This window comes from Oryzias latipes, chromosome 2 (genome assembly GCF_002234675.1).
Source record: "Oryzias latipes chromosome 2, ASM223467v1".
Classification (NCBI taxonomy): domain Eukaryota; kingdom Metazoa; phylum Chordata; class Actinopteri; order Beloniformes; family Adrianichthyidae; genus Oryzias; species Oryzias latipes.
The window spans coordinates 10,166,249-10,190,506 of record NC_019860.2 but is presented as its reverse complement, the minus strand read 5'-3'; the positions used below and the strand labels follow the sequence as shown (position 1 = coordinate 10,190,506).

Here is a 24,258-nt window from a genome sequence, read left to right as displayed (position 1 = left end):
TCTGTTCTCGTCTCGCTCTTACTGTATCGCTGACCTTTGACCAACAGCTTGAAGCTGTGAATAATTAGCTGAAAGAGCTGCAGAATTGTGACTGCCAAAGGTCACTGTACTGTAGATCCTCCACAAGTCAGACGCATCACAGCGTGACCGTTGCCGATTCAGAAGAACTAGAGGTCCTTTCTGCTTCGGAACGCACCGTAACCCTGACCTTAGGCGGTCCTTGGATCTCCTGTGAGGAGAAGTAGGAGGAGCCAGTCCAGACACCAGGAGGAGAATTTTTTTTTTCCTCCTGAAGATAAATCTAAATCAGTGAAGATCTGCAGCAGGATGATCAGAAACCGAGACAACTCCACCATGAAAGGCGAGAATGTGGTTGACGCCGGACGGAACTGGTCCGGATCCAACGAGCTTGTCTTCTTTGTCAATGGCAAGAAGGTAAGAAAGGATGAAGGAACACTCAGATTCTGACATTTAAGATCTTAAACACGAGAAGCGGTGGAGGCTGAAGAAATGATCCACAAAAACAACCCTCTTTGAAAAAAGTCAAAAAATTATTTCTCCATTGGCAGATTTTCTTTAAATAAGCAAAAACAAATTTGCCAATAATTAAGAATTCCAATTTAAGGAACAAAATTCTGGTTTCTAAGACACGTTTTCTCAAACTAAGACTAAGATTAGATGATTTTATTTGAAACAGAAATCTTTTTACTTTCTTAAGATTCAGTTTTTGCAGTAAGAGCCAAAGATCTGCTTTGATTGATCAAAGGTGATGCGCCTTTCATCAATGACAGGAGACAAAATGTTTAGCGTATGAAAATAATTAACATTCGGGGGAAAAGAAGCAAAAATGATCATTGAATATAAGATTGCATATGCAAGAAGTACGTCTTTTTATATTTTTTGTCACCTTGAAAAAGTTTCACAGGTTTGTTTTCTGGTGTTTTCAGGTTGTGGTGGAAAACCCCGATCCAGAGATGACACTTCTGACTTATCTAAGAAGAAAACGTAAGCGCTCCAACAGTTGATTGACCTCTCAGTGTTTGTGTTCATCTCTATGCTTGCCCTCCCCTGCTGCAGTTTGTTCAATGATGTCCTTGATGACTGTTTTCTTTGTGACACCTGCCAACTTCCTCTTTCACAACTTCAATGTTCAGGTCTTTAAAAGAGAAATAAAAAAAAAAAAAAGGAAACAAACTGCTTATTTAGATGAAAAAGCTGTGATCTGCTGTATTGAGTAAGAAGGATGTCATAGGTTTGAAAATTGAAAAGTTAAGTTGGGTTGTGGTGTCAATGACCGGTTTTTGCTTTATCAAAGTCCAGCTCTGACGCACAAACATTTATCCAGAATCTGGTCTTTTGAGCCAGTCCGACGAAGGATTCCTCTCTGATAGTCCACCTTTTTCCCTGAAACTCAAGCTGACATCAAGTTATCTTAAAGAGGAGAATAGACTGAAGTTCGGTCCTCTCCAATCTAGTAATTTACTATGGCACCAAACGTTTGAGTCTTGAAGAAGAACAACATAAGATAGAGCTAAATAATTTAGCAAAACAGACGAAGAAGGAGGGACAGAAAAGCCCCCGCTTTCTGTTTCCAATGTCATTTACAGGCCTGGTGATGCGCCTCTTGGCCCACCGGTCCAGCCCTTCCTTATGATGAAAAAGAACATGTTTGTCCTGGCAAATTGTTCTTTTTCTTCTCTTGGAACGCGAGTTCAAAATCACTCCTAAATCATGCAAGTCACTTTAACCCTTTGCAACCGACCTGCCCAGCAACTGTGACATCAGCCGGATAAAACTACGTCTAAGGGAAACTTGTTTTCGTATTCTGTAAGTGAGATTTTATTAAAGGAAAGGGAGAATATGGCAATTATTTCTGGACAAAAGCGATCTTTTATCGTTGTGAATGAAATGGCGGAAGATGAACGGGAGCCCGCTGAAGGGTTAGCGGAGCTAGCTGTTAGCTAGTAGAAATCCGATAATGAGAAAACCGATCATATCTCTTTTAAATTCTTAAAAGAAAAAAAAAATGTTAACAGAGGGGAAAAATCTGAGAATTGGTACTTAGAAGTGTACCTGTACTGCTGCCGCAACAAGGAAATTTCCCTATCGTAGGCCTAATAAAGGAATATCTTATGCTATCTTATCTTATGTTATCTTATGTTATCTTATGTTATCTTATGTTATCTTATCTTATCTTATCTTATCTTATCTTATCTTATCTTATCTTATCTTATCTTATCTTCATTGATAGTAATCAGAAACATGTGAGCCCCTCTGGTTTGTGTTGACTTTTGTGTTGACACTCAGCTGCTGTCACAGTAGTTTGGTTATGATTTAGCCTTAGAAGAGGCAGCTTCAGGTCACATGACTAAAAACGAGTAGAACGGAATCTTTAAAGACCCGATGAAAATTTTGTTTGTGGTGTTTTCCAACATGTTCTCTAGCCGTCAGCTGGCAAAAGCGAGTGTAAACAGAGAGCTCTCATCCACGGGGAGGGAAGGAGGAGCGGGTTTGCTCCACGCCAACAGTCCTGTCCACAACTCAGAGGTCAATTTCTAATGATCTACTGCTGCTCTGCAGAAACTATTTCTCAAAAACTGATTGGAATGGGTCTTCAAAGACCAAGCTGCCATCTTTAGAAATGGTACCTTCTACCTCATAACCACAATGTTTTGAATTTAAAAACAATGCAGAAATGCAATTTTAAGCTTCATTTTCTTTAAAGTTCCTCTCCGATCATCTTTTGATCTATAGTAGAAGCGTTCCAAGCGGTCGCTTATCCCTTGTGCTAGCCTACACACTTTAACATTGGGAGTTGGGTCATCTAGACCCCAGTAGACAGTGCGCGGAACCTTTTTTCTTTTATGATTTGTGATCTTCACTGGTGTTCATGGATTACATGAAATCCTCTTCACCTTTATCCACCTTTGTCATGGTAGGGATAACACGTCAATGTAAAGATCGGGTCATCTGGACCCCATAGGATAGCACAAGGGTTAATGATGCTGTTTTCTTGGTCATAGTTTCTGTAGAGCGACAGCAGTTCAGTAGAAATTTGCCTCTGAGTTGTAAGCAGGACTGTTGGCGTGGAGTAACCCTATCTTCATTTTCCGTCATCCCTTTGTTTACAATCTCTTCCGCTAAGCTTACAGTCCCTCAGAACAGCAATCTAACATTACCGGTGCCACCAAAATGTCGAAGATATCCAGCTGTACAGTTTGGAGCCAGATGTCAGCTCGGATGAAGAAGACGAAGACGTTGTAACGTCCACAGGTTGTGCACACGACCACGGGAGCTCAGCAGAGAGACAAAGTCAAGATGACAGCAAAACCATCATCATTTATTTGTTTATAAAGCACCTACCACCACCAGCCAAGGTGGTCCAAAGTGCTATAGACAGGGAGAACAAAACATTGTACAATCATGAAACATAAAAGAATAAAAAGCATAACACCAAATAAAAACAGAGATTCAAACCAGCACAATATCGGGACTATAGGCTGATGCCAATGCGCTGAGATGGAGGAAAAGTTCTTCTCTAAAACTCTCTTAAAATGTGACATCTCTTATTGCTGGTAGCAACTGATTCCATAGTTTAGGAAACAGGAACACAAACATGTCGGGGGAGCGTGAGGACTTAAGGAAGAATATTTTAAAAGCAGACCAGGGAGGTAAGAAGGTGCCGTAGTTGCCAGGGACTTAAAACTAAGGACCAGAATTTTGATAAAAAGCAAGTATAGCACTGGCGGCCAGTTAAAAAATCCCAATAATGGTGTTATTTGGCCAAACCTCTTTGCCTCACAAATAAATCTGGTTGCTGTGTTTTGGACCAGATGCAGCCTGGCTTTTGATGCTTTGGGTAAGCCAACATACAAAGAGCTGCAATAATTTAGTGTGGGCAACACAAAGGCGTAACAATTTCAAGGTTCGTTTTTGATATAAAAGACCTAATCCTAGCCAGACGTCCCATCTGAAAAAAAGCAGGTGCTGGTCACAGCGTTTATTTGGAAGTTGAGCTTCAAAGCTGCATAAGGTTTAACATCCAGGTTCGTGACCAAAGACTGTTCGAAAGGGGCAAGAGAGAAGGGATCAAGACCATGATCTTTATTTAGCCGACATCCACAACCTAACGTCAGCAAAGCAATCAATGATTTTGTTAATCACTCAGTTGGGTCCCTTACATACAGGGACATAGATTGGCAGTCTTCGGCATAAAGGTTGTGCTTCCGCAACAGCATTCCCCGTGGCAGCAAGTAAATAGAAATCAGCAATGGGCCCAGAACTGACTCCTGAGGGGACCCCCCCCCCCCACACACACACTTCATGGGGTAACACATTGTTCCAGCAGGTGAATCAGGATCTCGTGATCAGCTGTGTCAAAAGCTGCTGATAGATCCAATGATAAAAGAACGACCCGTTCACCTGCATCAGTTGCCATCAGAACATCATTGAAAATGTTTAAAAGTGCGGTCCTTGGGCTATGTCCAGACCTGAACCCTGACTGTAAGGGTTCCAGGACATCAGGTGCATTTAAGAAAGTGATAAACTGGCCATAGACAATGTTCTCAAGGACTTTAGCACAAAAAGGTAGCTACATTGGATATAGTTTGAAAACAAAGCAGTATCAAGCTCTTGTTTTTACAGCAATGGTCTGTTTAAAATTGAGTGGAACCTGAGTGGATGTAAAACAAGTGTTAGGAATAGTTAAAACTGCTGGTCGTAAGATTGCAAAAACTTTTTGAAACAAAAACAGGCCGGCAGAATATCACTGGAGGACCCAGCAGGCTTTAACCTTAATACCACCTTTCTAACTCAGATACACCAATGAAAAAGATTTAAACTTAACTGCTGGTGTTGGTGGAGAATAAGTGGAACATTGTGTAAGAGAGGACCTAATGCCAGCATTCCTTGTCCATGAAAAACACAAAATGTTTCACAATTTTTCACAGAACTTACCACAGAATTTCCACTCATCAGATAAATAAAGTTTTAAAAAGGATTCGGTGATTGAAGAGATGATGTCAGAACAAAATTCTCTTCTAGCTTTTGAGACAGCTTCATTATAGATGAAGAGTTCGTCCCTAAGAAGATCACGGGAAATTTGGGGTCTGTCCCTCTTCAATTTTCTCTCAGCTTTCCTGCAGTACCTGGGCTGTGGGGCTCCAACAGCGTTCAACCTTAAAAAGCCCGGCTGGATTGTCTTAAAAGTATCAGATGCAGCTCAGGCGGACACAATGGTGGAGTCAGGGAGTGGCAGAATCAGAGTCTTTAATATAAGTTCAGGAGGCCATCCAAAAGAGGACTGAATCAGGAACAAATTGCTCTATGAACTCTGGAGAGATTAAGGCTGGATTGCTCACAGGGAAAGAAAGACAATCTGGCACTGGCTTGAGAAAAGAGCACTGCTTATATAGGGAAGACAATGAGGCACAGGTGGAGCACATTAGGGAGGAAGCAGATCACACAGCAGGAACTGGAAATGAAGACAGAAAAGACAGCCTTCAAAATAAAACAGGAAGTGACAGCCAGAGGGCTAACTAATCCTGACAGTACCCCCCCTCCCATGGCCGACCCCGTGCGGCCCAGACCCGTGAGAGGCGTGGAAATCCCGGATGAGCCGGGGGTCCATGATATGGCGGGAGGGAACCCAGGACCGTTCCTCAGGCCCATAGCCCTCCCAGTCCACCAAGTACTGGCAACCTCGGCCCCGACGCCGTACCGCCAGCAGGCGGCGGACAGTATATACAGGGCCTCCATCAAGTATCCTGGGGGGCGGAGGTGGTGCAGAGGGTGGAACCAGGGGGCTTTCCTTTACCGGTTTGATGCGGCTAACATGGAAGGTGGGATGAATCCGAGAAGACCTGGGTAAGCGGAGTCTGACAGCAGAGCGATTAATTATCTTCGATACTGGAAATGGTCCAATAAATCTCGGAGCCAGCTTACGACACTGCACTTTCAGCGGGAGGTCCCGGGATGAAAGCCACACCTTCTGCCCAGGCGAGTAAACCGGAGCCGGACGACGGCGGCGGTCTGCAGACTTTTTGTATGAGTGTGACGATTTCAACAGGGCTGCCCTCGCTCTGATCCACATGCCTTTACAACGACGCACCATAGCTGCCGCTGAAGGAACCGCAACCTCCTTTTCCAAGCTCTGAAACAGAGGAGGTTGGTAACCAAAAACCACCTGAAAGGGCGTCAGGCCAGTGGAGGCAGAGGGTAACGTGTTGTGGGCGTATTCCACCCAGGGAAGAGATCTGGACCAGGACGAGGGATTCTGCCCAGACAAGCATCGCAGTCCCGTTTCCAGATCCTGATTCACTCGCTCTGTCTGGCCGTTGCTTTGGGGGTGGTAACCTGAGGTCAGGTTCGGCTCAGCACCTATCAGGACACAAAACGCCCTCCAGAATTGGGCAACAAATTGTGGGCCCCGGTCAGACAGAATGCTCTGAGGAAATCCAAAGTCTTTAAACAGATGGGTGGTGAGGAGTTCAGCAGTCTGTTTGGCAGTTGGAAGCTTGGGCAGGGCAAAAAATTTGGTCATTTTGGAGAATCTGTCAACCACTGTAAGAACCACAGTGTTACCTTGAGATTCAGGTAATCCGGTGACAAAATCCACAGAGATCTCTGACCAGGGACGCTGAGGAATAGGCAGGGGTTGAAGGAGTCCAGCTGGAGGGGCATTTGAGGATTTCTGTTGGGCACAGACAGAACATGCAGACACAAACTCGGACACATCTTTTTTCATATCTGGCCACCAGAACCTCTCTGTTACACGAAACAAGGTCCGTTTCACCCCTGGGTGACACGATAACAGGGAGGAGTGCCCCCACTGTAGTACTTCACTTCTCAACTCCGGAGGAACAAACAGCCGATTAGGGGGCAATGCTGCAGGACTGGCGATGGATCTGTTGGCAGACCTTACTTTGGATTCAATGCTCCATGTGAATGCTCCCAGAACTCTTTCAGGAGCCAAGATGACGGACTCATCCACAGGCAGGTCAGCAGAGGAATACATCCGCGACAGAGAATCCGGTTTTATGTTTTTGGATCCAGGTCTGTATGAAAGTATATAGTTGAATCTGGAGAAAAAGAAAGCCCACCTTGCTTGCCGGGGATTCAGACGTTTAGCTGTCCTTATGAATTCCAAATTCTTGTGATCGGTCCAGATAAGAACCGGATGGACTGCGCCCTCTAGCCAGTGCCTCCATTCTTCCAGTGCGACTTTGACTGCCAAGAGTTCGCGGTCCCCCACAGCATAGTTCCTTTCTGCAGAAGACAGCTTGCGAGAAAGGAAAGCACAAGGGTGAATTTTTCCGTCCTCACCCGACCTCTGGGAGAGGACAGCTCCTACACCAATATCGGAGGCATCCACTTCCACGATGAACTGTTTAGCTGGGTCCGGCAAGGTGAGGACGGGAGCTGTAGTGAAGGATGACTTTAAACGTTGGAAGGCGGCGTCAGCCGATGCAGACCACTGGAAAGTAGTTTTAGAAGAGGTTAGCGCATGAAGGGGAGCAGCCACCGAGCTAAAACCCTTGATGAACTTCCTATAGAAGTTTGCAAAGCCCAAGAATCGTTGGAGATCTTTCCTGGTGGTAGGGGTGGGCCACTTCAGCACACTATCCACCTTGGATGGGTCCATGGTCAGAGACCCCTGAGAAATGATGTAACCCAAGAAACTGACCTGGTCCTTATGGAACTCACACTTTTCCGCCTTCACATAGAGGTTGTTGTCAAGTAGTCGTGTGAGGACTTCTCTTACTGTGGAGACGTGTTCGTCCAGGCTGGGGGAAAAAACCAAGATATCGTCCAGATACACAAAAACCTTTTTATTCAACAGATCCCGGAGAACATCATTCACTAGAGATTGAAATACGGCGGGGGCATTTGTGAGGCCAAACGGCATGACCAGGTACTCATAATGTCCGATGGGGGTGTTGAAGGCCGTCTTCCACTCATCCCCCTCCCGTATTCTGATCAGGTGATAGGCATTCCGCAGGTCAAGTTTTGTGAATATTTTAGCACCCTGCAGAATGTCAAAGGCAGAGGAGACAAGGGGAAGAGGGTACCTGTTTTTGATGGTTATGTCATTTAGCTGAGTGTAATCTATACAAGGTCTCAGGGTCTTGTCCTTTTTCTCAACAAAAAAGAATCCTGCACCAGCAGGGGAAGAGGACGGCCGGATCAGCCCCGCCCGTAGCGAGGTCTTGATGTATTCTTCCATGGCAAGACGCTCAGGGATTGACAGGGAGAACAGCCGGCCTTTAGGAATGGGTGCCCCTGGGAGGAGGTCAATGGCGCAATCACCGTCTCTGTGGGGAGGTAAAGAGGTGGCATAACATTTATTAAACACATCCTTTAAGTCATGGTAGCACCGAGGAACGCCTTCCAGGTCTGGAGTGTCGTCAGGATTTAGGTTAGGGGACACAGGAAAACAGTCATTAAAGCAGCTTTTCCCCCAGGACTTCACAGTTCCCATGGACCAGTCTATGTGAGGGTTGTGCCTGAGAAGCCACGGGAACCCTAATATCAGAGGATGAGCTGCTGAGCGAAACAGGTGAAAGGTTATCAGTTCTGAATGTCCGTCAGGAAATGACAGAGTCACGGGAGGGGTCTTGTGCGTGATGTAGCAAAGCAATCTGCCGTCCAGTGCAGTGGCTGTGAGAGGTACTGACATCTCAACTTCCTTTATGTGTAGTTTGGAAGCTAGCTCATAGCTCATCAAGTTGGTGTCTGCTCCGGAATCTAGCAGCGCACCCTGAGCGGATGTGGAGGTGTCAGTGGTGAGCGTGACCTGCGTTAATTGTCTGGGTACAGAGATCCTGGACTGGGTTGCACTCACCATGACGGAGGAGGTGTTGGTGGAAACAGCTCCCCTGATAGGGCAGTTGGCGATCAGGTGTCCCAGCTGAGCACAGTAGAGGCAGCGACCCTCGCTGAAACGCCGTTGGCGTTCTGCTGGAGTTAGGCGGGTGTGACCCACTTGCATGGGTTCAACAGCATCAGGAGGTGGAACAGCCCCTGAGCATGATGGTTGAAGTTCAGGGGCGTAGGGCAAACTTGGAGGTCTGGAGAGAGGGGCAGATAATCTCCCACGTTGACGCTCTTGTAAACGTTGATCTATTCTGGACGCCAGCGAAACCAGAGCATCCAGCTCTGGGGGGAGGTCGAGAGGAGCGAGATGGTCCTTTAAACGCTCCGACAATCCGGTGTAGAAGGCATCCACTAGCGCCGGCTGGTTCCATCCACTATCAGCAGATAGGGTTCTGAACTCAATGGCATAATCCATTACTGATCTTCTACCTTGTTTTATGTTCACAAGAGCTTTGGCAGCCTCTCTTCCAGGGACAGCTGAATGGAAAATCTGTCTGAAGGTCTCTAGGAATAAAGGCAGCGAGTTGCACACAGCGCTGCGCCGGCTCCATTCCGATGTGGCCCACGCCTTGGCTCGTCCGGACAGGTAGGATACGATGTAGGCGATTTTGGCTCTGTCTGAAGGAAAAGCGTGGGACTGGAACTCAAAATGGAGCTCACACTGCGTGAGAAAAGAGCGACAGTCTCCTGAGTCCCCGGAAAAGCGCTCTGGACTGGATAGTCTGACAGGGCGGGGCTCGGAAGGTCCAGGGGGCGTAGTAGCTGTCTCAGAGGGAGCAGAGGGAGTCACAGAGGAAGAACACTCCGAAACGGTCCGATTCTGGAGCGCCGTGGTTACGTCAGAGAGCTGCGTTGAGAGTGATGACATGGCAGTGGCAAAATCATGGCGAAGCTGTGCGAGCTGTTGGTCCTGCTGGGTTATTCTCTGACCTTGTGTTCCAAGCGCTGCAAGGAGACGTTCTGACTCCGATGTATCCATGTTTTGGCCAGATTGTACTATCAGATGCAGCTCAGGCGGACACAATGGTGGAGTCAGGGAGTGGCAGAATCAGAGTCTTTAATATAAGTTCAGGAGGCCATCCAAAAGAGGACTGAATCAGGAACAAATTGCTCTATGAACTCTGGAGAGATTAAGGCTGGATTGCTCACAGGGAAAGAAAGACAATCTGGCACTGGCTTGAGAAAAGAGCACTGCTTATATAGGGAAGACAATGAGGCACAGGTGGAGCACATTAGGGAGGAAGCAGATCACACAGCAGGAACTGGAAATGAAGACAGAAAAGACAGCCTTCAAAATAAAACAGGAAGTGACAGCCAGAGGGCTAACTAATCCTGACAAAAAGTACACATACAAAAAACAGGAGCTACACAACCCGAGTGTCACAATCACAAAAAAGGAAGTACAGCACAAAATGAGTGCACGATTCAGTACCGTGTGGCAAAAACTGATGAGCTCATCATTAAAGGACACCTGAAAGTCCCAAAAGAACTACTCCACCCACTTGACTGTTACTGTTTTCATGTATCTTATTGTCTGCAAGGGGATGGATTGGAATGGATTGGAGCAGGGAGCTTGTTCCCTGCCGATTGTAGATTTTATGTAACAACCAAAGCTTTTTCAAACCGTATTTTCCATCTGCTCCTGATTCACAATGATTTGAATAAAGAAATGCTCAGAAATGCAGTTCTAAGCTTAATTTTCCTTAAATATGTCAAAAACACAATTTTCCCCTTTAAAGATTCTTTGAGCTCCCTGTCATCAAGGTTTATTTAGAATTTCAGCACAAACTTTCCACATGTTTTTTTGTTTTTTCAGTGGGTTTGACAGGGACAAAGCTGGGTTGCGCTGAAGGTGGCTGTGGTGCCTGCACCGTCATGCTGTCCAGATACCAGCCGCACTCCGGAGAGCTGCTGTATCCTTTTGCCAGGTCATGACCCCCTGACCTTCTACTTATCGCACAGACAGAAAGGTTTCACTGCAAATCCTTAACCTCAAACCAGTCACCTTGCCGTCAACGCCTGTCTCGCCCCGCTCTGCTCTCTACACATGCAAGCGGTGACCACGATTGAAGGAATCGGAAGCATGGCTAAAAAACTACACCCTGTTCAGGTAAAACCATGACATCAATACTATCACTTATTATAATCTGGAGGACATTCATTCAACTGCGTCCCTGAATAAATCCAAAGGTTGAACATCCTGGTGTGTTTTATATCGCTGAGCGGAGGGGAACTCCTGAAGTTCTCCTTAAAAAACTAGTTTAGCATCTTTTTTTTTCATGCAGATCTCATTTTCATAGTTTTGAAAACCATGATTTGCAGCAGTTTATTACAATTTTTGGTTAGATATAGTTTCTTTTCATTTTCCTAAAACATCAAACAGTCGACTAAATGAGTTGTTTGAAAAAAGTTGATTACGTTTTTTGTCATTTTTCCCCTTAAAATGTTTGCAGCTTTTCAAACTTTATTAATCATTCAAGACCTTAACTCTGCTTTGATGTCCAGGAGCGGATTGCAAAGTCCCACGGTTCCCAGTGTGGGTTCTGCACGCCAGGAATTGTTATGTCCATGTACGCTCTGTTAAGAAACAAGCCCACCCCCACTATGGCTGAGGTGGAGGAGGCTTTCCATGGTACTGAAAGATCAAGGTTGTCTGACATTTCAAAGTTACATATTTAGAAGTCTGTTTTAAAGTCAACTGTTTGTTTCCATCAGGAAACCTCTGCCGCTGTACCGGATACAGACCCATTTTGGAGGGCTACAGGACCTTCACCAAGGAGGGTGGTTGCTGTGGAGATAGGGGGGTGAATGGAGGCTGCTGTAAGGCCAACGGGAGCACTGCTTTAAAAAGCTCTGAGGAGGATGATGTGAGTCTGATTCAGAGCCATAAATAAACGCATTACGAGGGGAGGGTCTTTCCTGACTTTAAGCTGTACCGTCCCATAGGAAGGCACGTCACTGTTCAACACGGCAGACTTCACACCTTACGACCCCACCCAGGAAGTAATCTTCCCTCCTGCACTCATGGTGAATGTCCCTCTCTGATCAACTCTCGTTTCAGCTGAGTTCACCTGATTTTGCCGAGCATGAATTATTGTACAGCCATTGTGTCATTCTGGCCCAAGGTTTCAATGGTCCTATAGGCCATTTCTCTACTCAAACCCAAATCTTTCCAATCCTTTCAATGCTTCTTGTCATAGATCCTATGTAAGAACGAGGGGTCACTGCCTCTGTGTTTCCGAGGCGAACGCACAACGTGGCTGCAGCCCGCTACCCTGGACCAGTTCTTGCGTCTGAAGTGGGAACACCCAGAGGCCCGGGTGGTGGTGGGAAACACCGAAGTAGGTCAGTCTGACTCTTAAGCACCCACTCTTTCCCTCTGAGACGTTTTCAGTCGGTTGTTCTGTCTGCGAAGGGATCGAGGTGAAGTTCAAGAACATGGTTTACCCGGTCATCCTGGCTCCAGCTTTCATCCAAGAGCTGAATGCAGTGACTCACAAAGAGGACGGTAAGGCCACCCGAACAGTAGAACCTCGGCAGGTATTACAGGGAAACGTCATGTGTTGGAATGAGTATTTTTGTGTCTAGGTATCACCTTTGGTGCAGCGTGCACCCTAAGCCACATGGGAGAAGTGCTGAGGCAAGCGGTGGAGACTTTACCCCCTCATCAGACTCAAGTTTTCCTTTCCATTCTGGAGCAGCTGCGATGGTTCGCTGGACAGCAGATACGAAACGTAGCAGTAAGTCTGTCCGATCCTTGATCCGGAAAATTGCTCAACAGTGACAGTGATTGTTAGAATCCAGAGGGTGTTTCAGAAAAGCCTCTGCAGTCAAAAAAAAGAAAACAAACTTGTGTACTTTGTCTGTCTCTGTTCTCAGGCTGTGGGTGGAAACATCATGACAGCCAGCCCCATATCAGACCTGAACCCCGTCTTTATGGCTGCCGGCTGCAAGCTCACTCTGATGGACAAGGGTTGGTGACCCGAGTTTTGACACATCTACTTGTTTACTTGCTTAAAATGACCTTCGGTCACAGGTCCAAACAGTATTTCAGGGTTTTTACCCATAAAACAGCTTGTAAAGATAAGATTTCCTGATGCTGGTCGGGGCTGTTGACACAGAAACATTGGACGACCCTTTGACACCTGAGGTTTAGTTTTAGATGTTCTTTCACTGTCGCGGGACTTTAGTCCTCATTTAGATCTTTTTCCGATTTAACAGATGGCGGTCGTGTGGTTCAGATGGACGATGGCTTCTTCACAGGTTACAGGAAGACAGTTGTGCGACCGCAGGAGATCCTTCTCTCCGTACACATCCCTTATAGCAAGAAAGTAAGCCATAAATTGCCTCAGAAACAACTGAGTGTTGCTCATTGTAATTGTGAGGTCTAAGACTGATGAAGAAAAGACAGTTCATCCAGCTACCTTGACTCATTTTCAAGAGAACAACTCCTGGATGAAGAAGTATTTTCATCAGTCTAAGGCCTTCATCACATGCACCCATACAGGTGGCTGACTCTTGCGTGTTCTGCGGGTTTTTGGGTTGTCCGGGCCAGTGGAGGATCGTTGAGAGGAGCAGACGCATCTTATGAAGAGTGTGTCTTCAACTTCCCTCGAGGATTGTTCTTTTTCCCCCGAACTTACACTGGTCCGTCTGCGGTGCGTTTCAGTTGCGTTGTATGAGGAGTCCGTCTCACGACCGTCAGTTAATTTACATTGCGTCTCCGGTCTGTCCCCCCTCTCCCATAGATCCCGGAGGAGTGGTTTCTCTTGTCCCTCCTGTGTCGAGTAGTTTGTCCCGCTCTCTTAGCTCATTCAACACTTAAGCGAATCCCATGCCTTCTCCTTCCTAACTGAGTGTTTGTAAAATACAAGTGTTGTACCATAAATGATAATGTGTTTATGAACCTCCACAATAGGGCTGCCCAATAAATTGCAGATTTATCGTTATTGTGTTATCAAGCTGTCCAATTAGCATAGTGCAAAAGACGGTGTTCATATATCGTCATCGTAATATCAATCATTGATATCTCAAATTGCAAGTTTTCCTCGTATCTTGGAGCCCTCTTCCTCTTTCGGCTTTTCCCATCAGGGGTCGCCACAGCGAAACAACCTCTCTTTCGAGGAGGAGTCGCATAGTAAACTTGGCAATGTTTTAAGCCGCATGCCCTTCCTGACGCAACCCTCTCAATCTATCCGGGCTTGGGACTAGCACAGAAGCAGAGAAGGGAATAGGTAGCAGCACGGATTCGAACCCTGGTTTCACGGGCAGAAGGCGCCGCAAACCAGCACGAGCTAAGCCGGCTCGTATCTTGCAGCCATACTCCACACAAAAAGAGTTTGTTTTAAGTAATTAACGTGTAAACAGACTGAAAATAGAACTTCAGCGTAAAGCTTGCAATACTCCATTGGAATCATAATATCACACTGATACATCTCCATATCATATTGACACGTCTATTACTTCCTGCCATAATCGCACTGTATTTGGCTGGCCCAGGACCAGAGACACAAATTTCCCCTTTATCGCGCAGTTAGCTGGCAATAAAAGACATCCTGAATCCTGAATCATGGGAAATGTTTGTTTGTTCAACCCGCCCAACCCTGCACACTGAGCAGGGAGCCTACCATTGCTGTTCAAATGAAAAGTGAGGGCTCTTTGCATGCAGCCTTGGTGTTATGTAAGAGGAAATTAGACAGTGAGAGCGTAGCTTGAGTGAGCTTTTTACGGGGGCTGACATATCACGTGCCTACCCCGTGCGTACAGCATTTGCACACAGTTAACATGTGATCATGATGAAAGACTGTAGTGTAGGTGAGGGCGTTGCGGATGGTTGCATGTGACTGAGGCATGAAGCTTAATGTTTTATCAGTGGGGCAGCCATCCTGCCATCACAAGCTATCTAGTAACCACTGTTGATCATTTGACAGTGCTTGATGTGACACATTTTAACAAACCTGCTGAAGCTATGTTACTTATCAACAATCACAAAAAATAACCTCACTGAGCAGTTCCATCTCTGCAGGTCCCTACTGTCCACCACCTACAGGCAACTAATTGTTTATGTCCTTGTTCTCAGACTCAGTTCGTCTGCGCCTTCAAACAGTCCCCTCGCCGTGAGGATGATATCAGCATCGTCACTGCAGGCATGAGCGTCACCTTCACTCCTGGCACTGATGTGGTGGACGATCTAAAGCTAAGCTTTGGAGGTATGGCGCCGACCACAGTGTTGGCCAAGAAGACAGCAAGCCGTCTGCAAGGATGGTGAGTGAGACTTGAGTTTCTAAGTTGAACCCCACATTTGCTGATGACGTAGTGGTTTGAGCAGCAGTGATTCTGCCTATTATGGACTCATAGATTATAGTTAAAATACTGCCCTGCACAGCAAGCATTTGTTTATGATACAGTAAAGAGGAAGAAGTAAACAAGCTACTTAACCCTTGTGCTATCTTAGATGACCCCCACCCTTACATTGACGTGTTCTCCCTACCATGACAAAGGTGGATAAAAGTGGAAAGATTTAATGTACTCCATGGACACCAGTGAGGTTCACAAATGATTGAAGAAAAAAGGTTCAGCGCACTGTCTAGTGGGTCTAGATGACCCAACTCCCAATGGTAAAGTGCCTAGGATGGCACAAGGGTTAAGCTACTTACCCACTGGGGTAAACACTCGTTGGACCCATGGTATTGCACTGGACAAGTAAATTGGGGATTCTTTCTATTTTTTACGAGTGCATGTCCCCTACATACAGTTAGATGAAAGATTGGAGCGGTGCAAATTTTGTGATTTGGGAATGGAAACAGTTTGGTTCATTCCTAGAGTCCTTGCCATGGTGGTTGTAGGTTACCATCATTTCAGGATAGTACCCTTGATTTATCTTTAATTTAGAAAAAAAAGTAGACATCTTCAGACTCGCCATTGTGTCTGGGATCGGCAGTTAAAACCAAATCCATACATCCCTAACAAATACGAGCCTCTAATTGGTCAAAGTTTGACCTGGTTTAACTAACAATGAGCATTAAATGGCTACATGTTTAGTACGTAGTGCCTGGAAACACGTGAAAACTTGCTTTGCTACACGTAAACACAAGCTTTTTGAACACGAAATGTGTATTTATGTAGATTTTTCAACTGAAGTGAACGCTTGAACGTACATTGCCGAAGGCGGTGTGAACATGGCTTAACACTGACTTCCAGCTGTCATACTATCATACAGGAAATGGGGGGAGGAACTTCTGCAAGAAGCCTGTTCCTCATTGGCTGAAGAGATGAACCTTGACCCCTCTGCACCAGGTGGCATGGTGACATACCGGCGAACACTGACCCTGAGTCTTTTCTACAAATTTTATTTGAGAGTGTTGCAGAAGCTCCACCTGCGGGTTAGTTCTCTGATCTCTGTGAAGATTCTCGTTCATCCAGGTGACTGTCTTTTAGTTGAGTCATAGCATCTGGACATAACATATTCACGTCTTGAAATGTTCAATGAGACAAACTAATTATTTAACCCACCCGTAGAATCTATGTGGGGCTTGAACTCACCTTAACTTGTTGGATGAGTGGAGAAACATATTAAGAAAATAAGACATTAAGCCCAGATAAATGGACGTTTGTGAACATATCATGAAATGATCTGACAGGGTGTATCTGCGCATGGGATTGACACAAAGTGTTTGAGCGCCACAGAGATCTATAATCCCACCACGCCATCCAGTGTTCAAGTCTACCAGGTACAGGAAAGGTTGTCCATTTTCTTTAAAGCACTACAATATACAGTGGATGTGTTGCAGTCATTGCTTCTCCTTTAGGCAGTCCCAAAGGGGCAGAGCCAGGACGATGTGGTGGGACGTCCTATGATGCATGTGTCGGCCATCAAACAGGCCACCGGTGAAGCTATTTACTGTGATGATGTGCCGTTGTATGAGAACGAGCTCTACCTGGCCCTTATCACCAGCACCAAGGCTCATGGTCGGATACTGTAAGGGCCCCATACATTATGCAACCTTTGCAACACACCTGTAAACCCTACACCTGTATGACAGCTCTCTATGACACATACCTTCTTGTGTACATACATAGGTGTATGAAAAAAAACGCATAAAATATTACAAAGTGTGTGTTGCAGCACCGTGGATACATCAGCAGCGGAGCGTTTGCCTGGCGTGGTTTGTTCCCTGTTTGCCGACTCTGTCCCTGGAAGCAAAATCACAGGAATCAAACAGGATGAAACCGTGTTTGCTGATGGACAGGTGGGTGTCTTGCCCATCTGGCTGATCAGGCTTCGTGGAGCTCTAGAAAAGAAAAAACATATGTTTACTTTCAGGTAACATGTGTGGGTCAAATAATCGGAGCGGTGGTGGCCGACAGTCAGCCTCATGCTCAAAGAGCCGCCAAGGCGGTGAAAATTGAATATGAGGAGCTGCAGCCTGTCATAACCATCCAGGTAAGACAGATGAGACAGAAACCAGGGGGTTGTGCTGTTCAGGAAATATTTACAAATATCACATTTCTCGCCTCATTGACAGGAAGCCATCACTGCTCAATCCTTTTATGAGCCAATCCGAACTCTTCAGAACGGAGATGTTGAGGTGGGGTTTAAGCAGGCGGAAAAGATCCTTGAGGGTAGGGATGGTCTCTGTCATGTCAGCTTTAGACTCCAGCTGATCTATATTAATGACAAATGGGTTACATCACAGGTGAGATGCACATCGGAGGTCAAGAGCATTTTTACTTGGAGACTCATGTCACTTTGGCCGTTCCCAAAGAAGATGGAGAGATGGAGCTTTTCGTTTCAACGCAGTCTCCCAATGACACACAGGTGAAGAGATTTTGGGCACTGTATTTTTTTGTCAGGAACAATTTGGAGCAAATTTTCAAAAATATTTAAGTAGATCCACCCTGTTGGCACATGTTTCTCTTTCAGTCTCATGTTGCTAAGGCCCTCGGTGTCCCAGCTAACAGGGTGGTAGTCCGGGTGAAGAGGTTGGGTGGTGGCTTTGGGGGTAAAGAAAGCCGCTCCACAGTGTTGTCAACTGTTGTTGCAGTGGCGGCAAACAAGTATGAGCATTTTAAAACAATGCCGTCTAACAAAAAACAGAAAAAACCCTATCGATGCTAAGACTTTTTATGTCTATCTGTTCAGGCTGGGGAGGCCTATCAGGTGTATGCTGGACAGAGATGAGGACATGCTCATTACCGGAGGACGACATCCCTTCTTTGGGAAATATAAAGTAGGACATCTACAGCTACAGTAGTAGAAATACAGCGATTTCAATTTTCTTGTACAATGGACAATGACAATAAAAGCAAATCCAATCTAATGGATGGCATCTGCCTCTACAGGTTGGTTTTTCAAACAGTGGAAAAGTGGTAGCCCTGGATGTGACCTATTACAGCAATGCTGGAAATTCCATGGACCTTTCTCTATCAGTAAGTCCCCCCCCCCCCCCCCCCCCCCCCAAAAGTTTTTCCATGTGATGTGTCACGATACGCCGATGATGCAGTGTTCTTTCTTCTGTATATGCAGATTATGGAGCGTGCTCTTTTTCATATGGAGAACTCCTACAGTATACCAAATGTGCGTGGCCGTGGCTTCCTGTGCCGCACCAATCTGCCATCCAACACCGCTTTCAGAGGATTTGGAGGACCACAAGGCATGATGATTGCTGAAAGCTGGATAACTGATGTGGCTCAGAGCCTGGGCCTCCCAGCTGAGGAGGTTTGTGGGCAGTTAAAGTGCTGAACAAATTATCACCAGCTAATATCACATCCAAAATCCTTGAGGATAGGACAGTCTGTTCAGTATAGACAGTTGTATTGCAGGTGCGAAGGCTGAATTTGTACATGGAGGGTGAGAAAACGCCATACAACCAGATCCTGCATGGGCTGACCTTAGATCGTTGCTGGAACGAGTGTCTGTCACAATCCAGATATGAAGAAAAACGAGCCGCGGCTGGCCTCTTCAACAAGTAAGACTGGACCAGAAACCCTGAGGTTTGCTGAGTAATTATCGTTGATGTTTGGTGGAGTGTTACATGTTGTTTGTGTTGATTTGGGTAACTTGAAGATTTGACATGGTTTAGTCACAACTGCCCTTACAGCTAGATGTGGGCTGTCTGCAGGCGAAACATGAGCAAACCTTTACAGGGCACGCAGGTGGCTCGAACGAAATATCAGGGTTGTAGACCGCTTTGTGAGCTTGTAAAACAACAATGTTTATGCACATTTTTTTCCATGGGAAAGCTGCAAACAACAGGTTGTAGTGAACATTTTTTCAACATGCAAGGGTAAAGTATAGATGAAGTAGGTGAATGACGGGCATACAAAACAAGCTAATAGACTAAACAAGTGGAAGTGGAGATAATGAGGTTGATTCTCTGGTGTTCTCCACTGCTCCCTTTTTCCTTAAGAGCTGTTAACACAGTGGTTGGATGAGCTCTCTACTGATGTCTTCTGGGAGCTGTAGGCGAATTTGAGAACAATAGATAATAGGGTCGAACAAACTGACAGTTGATCACAAAATGGCCAACAAGTTGGAGTCTTTTTTCATATCAACGAATACCAATCTTGAACAGATAATATTGTGCAATAACATTGACTCTGGAAATTTAACCAAAAAAGCCAAACCTTCTGTGCTATTTAGACAGAACCGATGGACCAAACGAGGCATTGCCGTAGTTCCCACCAAGTTTGGCATCAGCTTCACTGCCGCTTTCCTCAACCAGGTATGCTCCTCTCACACATCAGATGCTGCTTATTAAGAATCTTCAAGAGCTGAAATCTGTTTTAAGATGCATGTCATCTCCAGGCTGGTGCTCTGGTTCACATCTACACTGATGGCTCTGTACTGTTGACTCATGGAGGAACTGAAATGGGCCAGGGCCTTCACACCAAGATGGTCCAGGTACACAATCCAAACAAACACAACTTTCTCCATTTTTAAATGTTTTAAATATGTTAATTTTGTAGTTGTTGACTTTAGTTTTAATCAGCACCAAACTATTCTTGAAATTGAAATAATAAATTGTAATTTAACACAAAAACTCATGAGTGCTTTGGCTGATGTGAAAAAGGTCAACTGAATTAGCTGAGGAGAAAAAAACAAAACTGAACTGATTCATAACATTAATGGATACTTGCCATGCAATGGGACATATTGGATGCTTCATTGATGACCTGTTGGAATCAGCATCATCTGTAAATATCCACTTCTCGGTGGACTTTCATTCCAGGTAGCTAGCAGGGTTCTGGGTATCGCCTCATCCAAGATTCACATCTCAGAGACCAGCACCAACACAGTTCCCAATACTAGCCCCACTGCTGCCTCAGCGTCCTCCGACCTCAACGGAGCTGCTGTTCAGGCTGCCTGTGAGACACTGCTGAAGCGCCTGGAACCCTACAAGACGAAAAACCCCAAAGGCCCATGGGAGGACTGGGTAAGAAAATCCTGTTTCTGGTTCAAATGTAACATTTAGAGTGCAAGTAATTATTGAATTGATCTTGTTTATGCAGGTGAAGGCTGCATATTTTGACAGAGTCAACCTCAGCGCCAACGGGTTTTATAAGTGAGTTAGTTTAATTCCTGAGCTGCTTCAACTCTTCAGTGTGCAATCATTGGTTTCATGCATATTTCATATTTTCTCAGGACTCCAGATCTTGGGTACAGCTTTGAAACCAACTCTGGCAGAGTTTTCAACTACTTCAGTTATGGAGTGGCCTGTTCAGAGGTGGAGATTGACTGTCTGACCGGAGCTCATGAGGTCAGCACAAATAGGCCTTAACTGTATTTTTCAGAGTATAGGTTGGAGGTTTCTAGAATAGCTTGGCCGGGGGTGTTATCATACTCAGGTGCGATGTATGTGATTTGGAAAAAATAAATAGGAACAACTGCCAGAGGGCACTGTAGGTTTATGTGTGTCCGTTTTTTACTACTGACAGCAGCGTAAAAGAAGCACAGCACAGTCTTGCGCCGGGCTGGGCATAGTTGTTCCAAAGCAACACAGACTATGAAGAATTTAATGGATTTAATGTTTTTTAGTGATATAAATAGTTGAGTTAACTTGTTAGAATGTTTTGCATGCTATTTTTATCCGAATAATCATTCAAATCTTGTGCTGATGTCTTAGATTCCTCTGTTTCGTAAAGTTAAATAAGCATCAATGTGTAAGTGTAGTGAAAAGTGCATTAATGCCATCTAATTTTGTTATCTATTCCATTATTATCATTGCCCTTTTGGGTGACATGTCTGTTATTGGTCCCGTATTTAAAGTAAGTAAATTTCGCCCAAAAGTGCGACTAAAATATGACTTTGCTCTCCTTTCTTATCCCTTTTTTTGCTTCTGCGACTTTTACTCCGGAGTAACCTGTAGTCTGAAAAATATGGTACACTCCATTTTAAGACAAAAATGTTATATTCCTGCAGGTTTATGTGCATTTTAAATACATGTAGTCTCATTTTATGCAGATGATACCTCTGTTTATTTGAGTACTCTTCTTAGGCCTTTCATGAACCCCAATTGGAAAAGAGTCCTGTAATATGTATGTTTCGTATTGCAGAACTTGAGCACCACAATTGTAATGGATGTCGGCAGCAGTTTGAACCCAGCTATTGACATCGGACAGGTGACTATTCATCATCTGCAGACAGGAGTATTTTTACTACCAGAGCTCCTTGGTGTCTGAACATCCTCGTGTCCATAGGTCGAAGGGGGATTCATTCAGGGGTTGGGTCTCTTTACCCTAGAGGAGCTTCATTATTCACCTGCAGGCGTCCTCCTCACTCGTGGGCCTGGTTCTTACAAGATCCCAGCCTTCGGTGATATTCCTACACAGCTAACTGTCTCTCTCCTTCGTGATGCCCCCAATGATAAAGCCATCTTTGCCTCCAAGGTAAAACCTCCGACTCAGTCATAGCTGGTTTGAACGACACTGCTTGTAGACTGCAAAAAAGACGCAATGTTCTCCTTTCAGGCTGTGGGTGAGCCTCCTCTCTTCCTGGCGTCATCTGTTTTCTACGCCATCAAAGATGCCATTAGTGCTGCCCGGGCAGAGTCGGGCCTCAAAGGACCATTCAAGCTGGACAGTCCTGCATCTGCTGAGAGAATCCGCAACGCATGCGTTGACCACTTCACAAAACTGGTAAGGCGACCTCCATTAAGGTCTGAAAGTAAAAAGCAGTTTTTAAAATTTGTCTCATTCAGCTTCTTCACACATGTCTGATTTCATTGCAGTGTCCTCCTGCAGAGCCAGGAACCTATAATCCCTGGTCCGTTCAAGTGTAAAATGGAGAATTACTGTTAAATGCAACATCGGCCACTCACAGTAGAAGCATCAGGGTGGTCAAAGACAAAGCATATCTTCCTTCATGAACTTTAAGAGTGCAGGAACCAAGATGGGTTACTTTTTTTCCTTTTATTTGCTGATCTAGACCAAATTAAAATGTATATCGTTTTTGAGTCTCACTGTTTGGAATTGTCTTTCTGAGTGTTTTTTTTATTTATTTTTATCCAGAAAAAGCAAATCAAATCAAATCTTTTGCAAAGTACCTTTTACACTGATGTTACTGTTAAGGGTTTCAAACATTTTCCAATTTAAAAACCATTGGCAAAACAAAGACCTTTACACACACAAAAATATGGTAAAATGGTGTATACTTTTTTATGTAGCGCTTTTCTACCTTCCTCGAAGACCCAAAGCGCTTTACAATCACCCATTCACACACTGATGGTGGCTCTGCTGCCGAACACTGGTGCCAACCTTCCACCAGAGGCAAGGTGGGGTTCAGTGTCTTGCCCAACGACACTTTGACACATGGACGCACAAGGCAGGAATCAAACCTGCAATATTCCGATCCAAGGTCGACCGCCTTACCACTGCACCATAGCCACCCTATATAGAAAATATGAAATGCATGCACACCTGCACACACACAAAACATAATAAAACGTAAAATAATGTATAAATACAGAGTGAAGTAGAAATGAAAATCTGGCTTGATACTTAACCCTTGTGCTATCTTAGATGACCCCACCCTTACGTTGACGTGTTCTCCCTACCCTGACAAAGGTGGATAAAGGTGGAAGATTTCATGTTATCCATGGACACCAGTGAAGATCACAAATCATTGAAGCAAAGGGTTCAGAGCACTGTCTAGTGGGTCTAGATGACCCAACTCCCGATGTTAAAGTGCCTAGGATAGCACAAGGGTTAAGTGGGGAAACCATATTTTGGAGAATTTTCCACACCATGGGACAACCCCTCCCACCACTAACACCACTCATATTTACAGAGGACGCTACCACAGGACTTACCCCACCCCGTCAAAGCAAGAAGCCAAGCCCAGGAAATCCCACTGCATGAACCCTGTTTGCTGAGGAGGCTCAGTCACTGATGTGGAAGATCTCTGAGGCCTCATTTATAAATTTTGCGTAGGATTTGCGTCAGAAGTGGCGTACGAATAAAACATAGGACGTGCGTACGCACAGAAATATTCGGATTTATAAAACCGTGCGCACGCACATCCTATGGATCTTTCCCTTAATAAATCACAACCAATTCTAAATGTAGCGCAGCTTTTGCGGCTTCATGACACGCCCATAGTTGCCCATAAATATTCCGTGAAACGCCCCCAAATGAATATTCATTGATTGCGAAATCATGGCAAACACAGAGAGGAAATCAAAAAAATGTAACTTCACTCAATGTGAGGTAGAAGTTATCGTTGGCGAGGTGGAAAAGAGGAGAAAACGTTGTTTGGAGGGCACAGTGTGGGCATTACTAATGCCAAGAAGGCACGTGGCGGCAAACGGTGGCAGACGCCGTAAATGCTGTAGCCTCACAACCTGGACCGTGGCCGAAATAAAAAAGAAATGGTCGGACATCAAAGTTGAGGCGAAAAAACGTCTAGCGCTCCATCGCCAGTGTGTCTGCCACGGGTGGGGGACAGGGGACACCGGAGCTGAGCCCTCTTGATGACAGACTGGCGGCAATTATTGGGGAATCCCTTTTAAGTGGAGTGGTGACTGAGGCGGAGGGGAACACCGACGCGCCAGATGCACCGGGTGACACGGTTAGAGAAATAATTAAAATGAATGTAGTCAAGTCACATGTATGCAGGCTACACAATTACAGTTTATTAATTTAGAACACTTTTATTTTAGTTGCTGGGTGTTCCAGCGGGGCCAGTGGTTACGATGCTGCAGCTGAGCAGCCGTCTGGACCCAGCGTCTCCACGGCACGCGGCTCTCAACCCTCCAGCAGTGGACGTGTCCTCACCGATGCAGTCCTTGAAATGCAGAGGGAAGTCATTAGTTCAATCAGAGAGGTGGCCAAGGACTGGGTGAAATCAAGACTGCCCTGACTGAAATAAGCTGCACGATGAGGGAA

General features: G+C 45.3%; 1 protein-coding gene across 1 annotated transcript; it reads left to right on the top strand.

Annotated features, from left to right (window-relative positions):
* The first annotated feature begins 114 nt into the window (after window positions 1-114).
* On the top strand, window positions 115-22,339 carry xdh (xanthine dehydrogenase). The gene is made up of 34 exons (XM_011482737.2): window positions 115-435; window positions 948-1,005; window positions 10,691-10,787; window positions 10,876-10,984; window positions 11,380-11,506; window positions 11,590-11,741; window positions 11,821-11,901; window positions 12,075-12,219; window positions 12,290-12,382; window positions 12,463-12,614; window positions 12,754-12,847; window positions 13,096-13,205; window positions 14,954-15,138; window positions 16,094-16,256; window positions 16,515-16,604; window positions 16,683-16,852; window positions 17,000-17,123; window positions 17,198-17,317; window positions 17,400-17,496; window positions 17,571-17,692; window positions 17,798-17,931; window positions 18,017-18,104; window positions 18,217-18,303; window positions 18,401-18,592; window positions 18,697-18,842; window positions 19,517-19,598; window positions 19,682-19,777; window positions 20,106-20,309; window positions 20,386-20,438; window positions 20,519-20,633; window positions 21,430-21,495; window positions 21,574-21,762; window positions 21,844-22,011; window positions 22,104-22,339. Exons 1-34 carry the CDS (start codon window positions 328-330, stop codon window positions 22,152-22,154), a joined length of 4,068 nt encoding a protein of 1,355 aa, XP_011481039.1. The 5' UTR covers window positions 115-327; the 3' UTR covers window positions 22,155-22,339.
* Window positions 22,340-24,258: the final 1,919 nt, after the last annotated feature.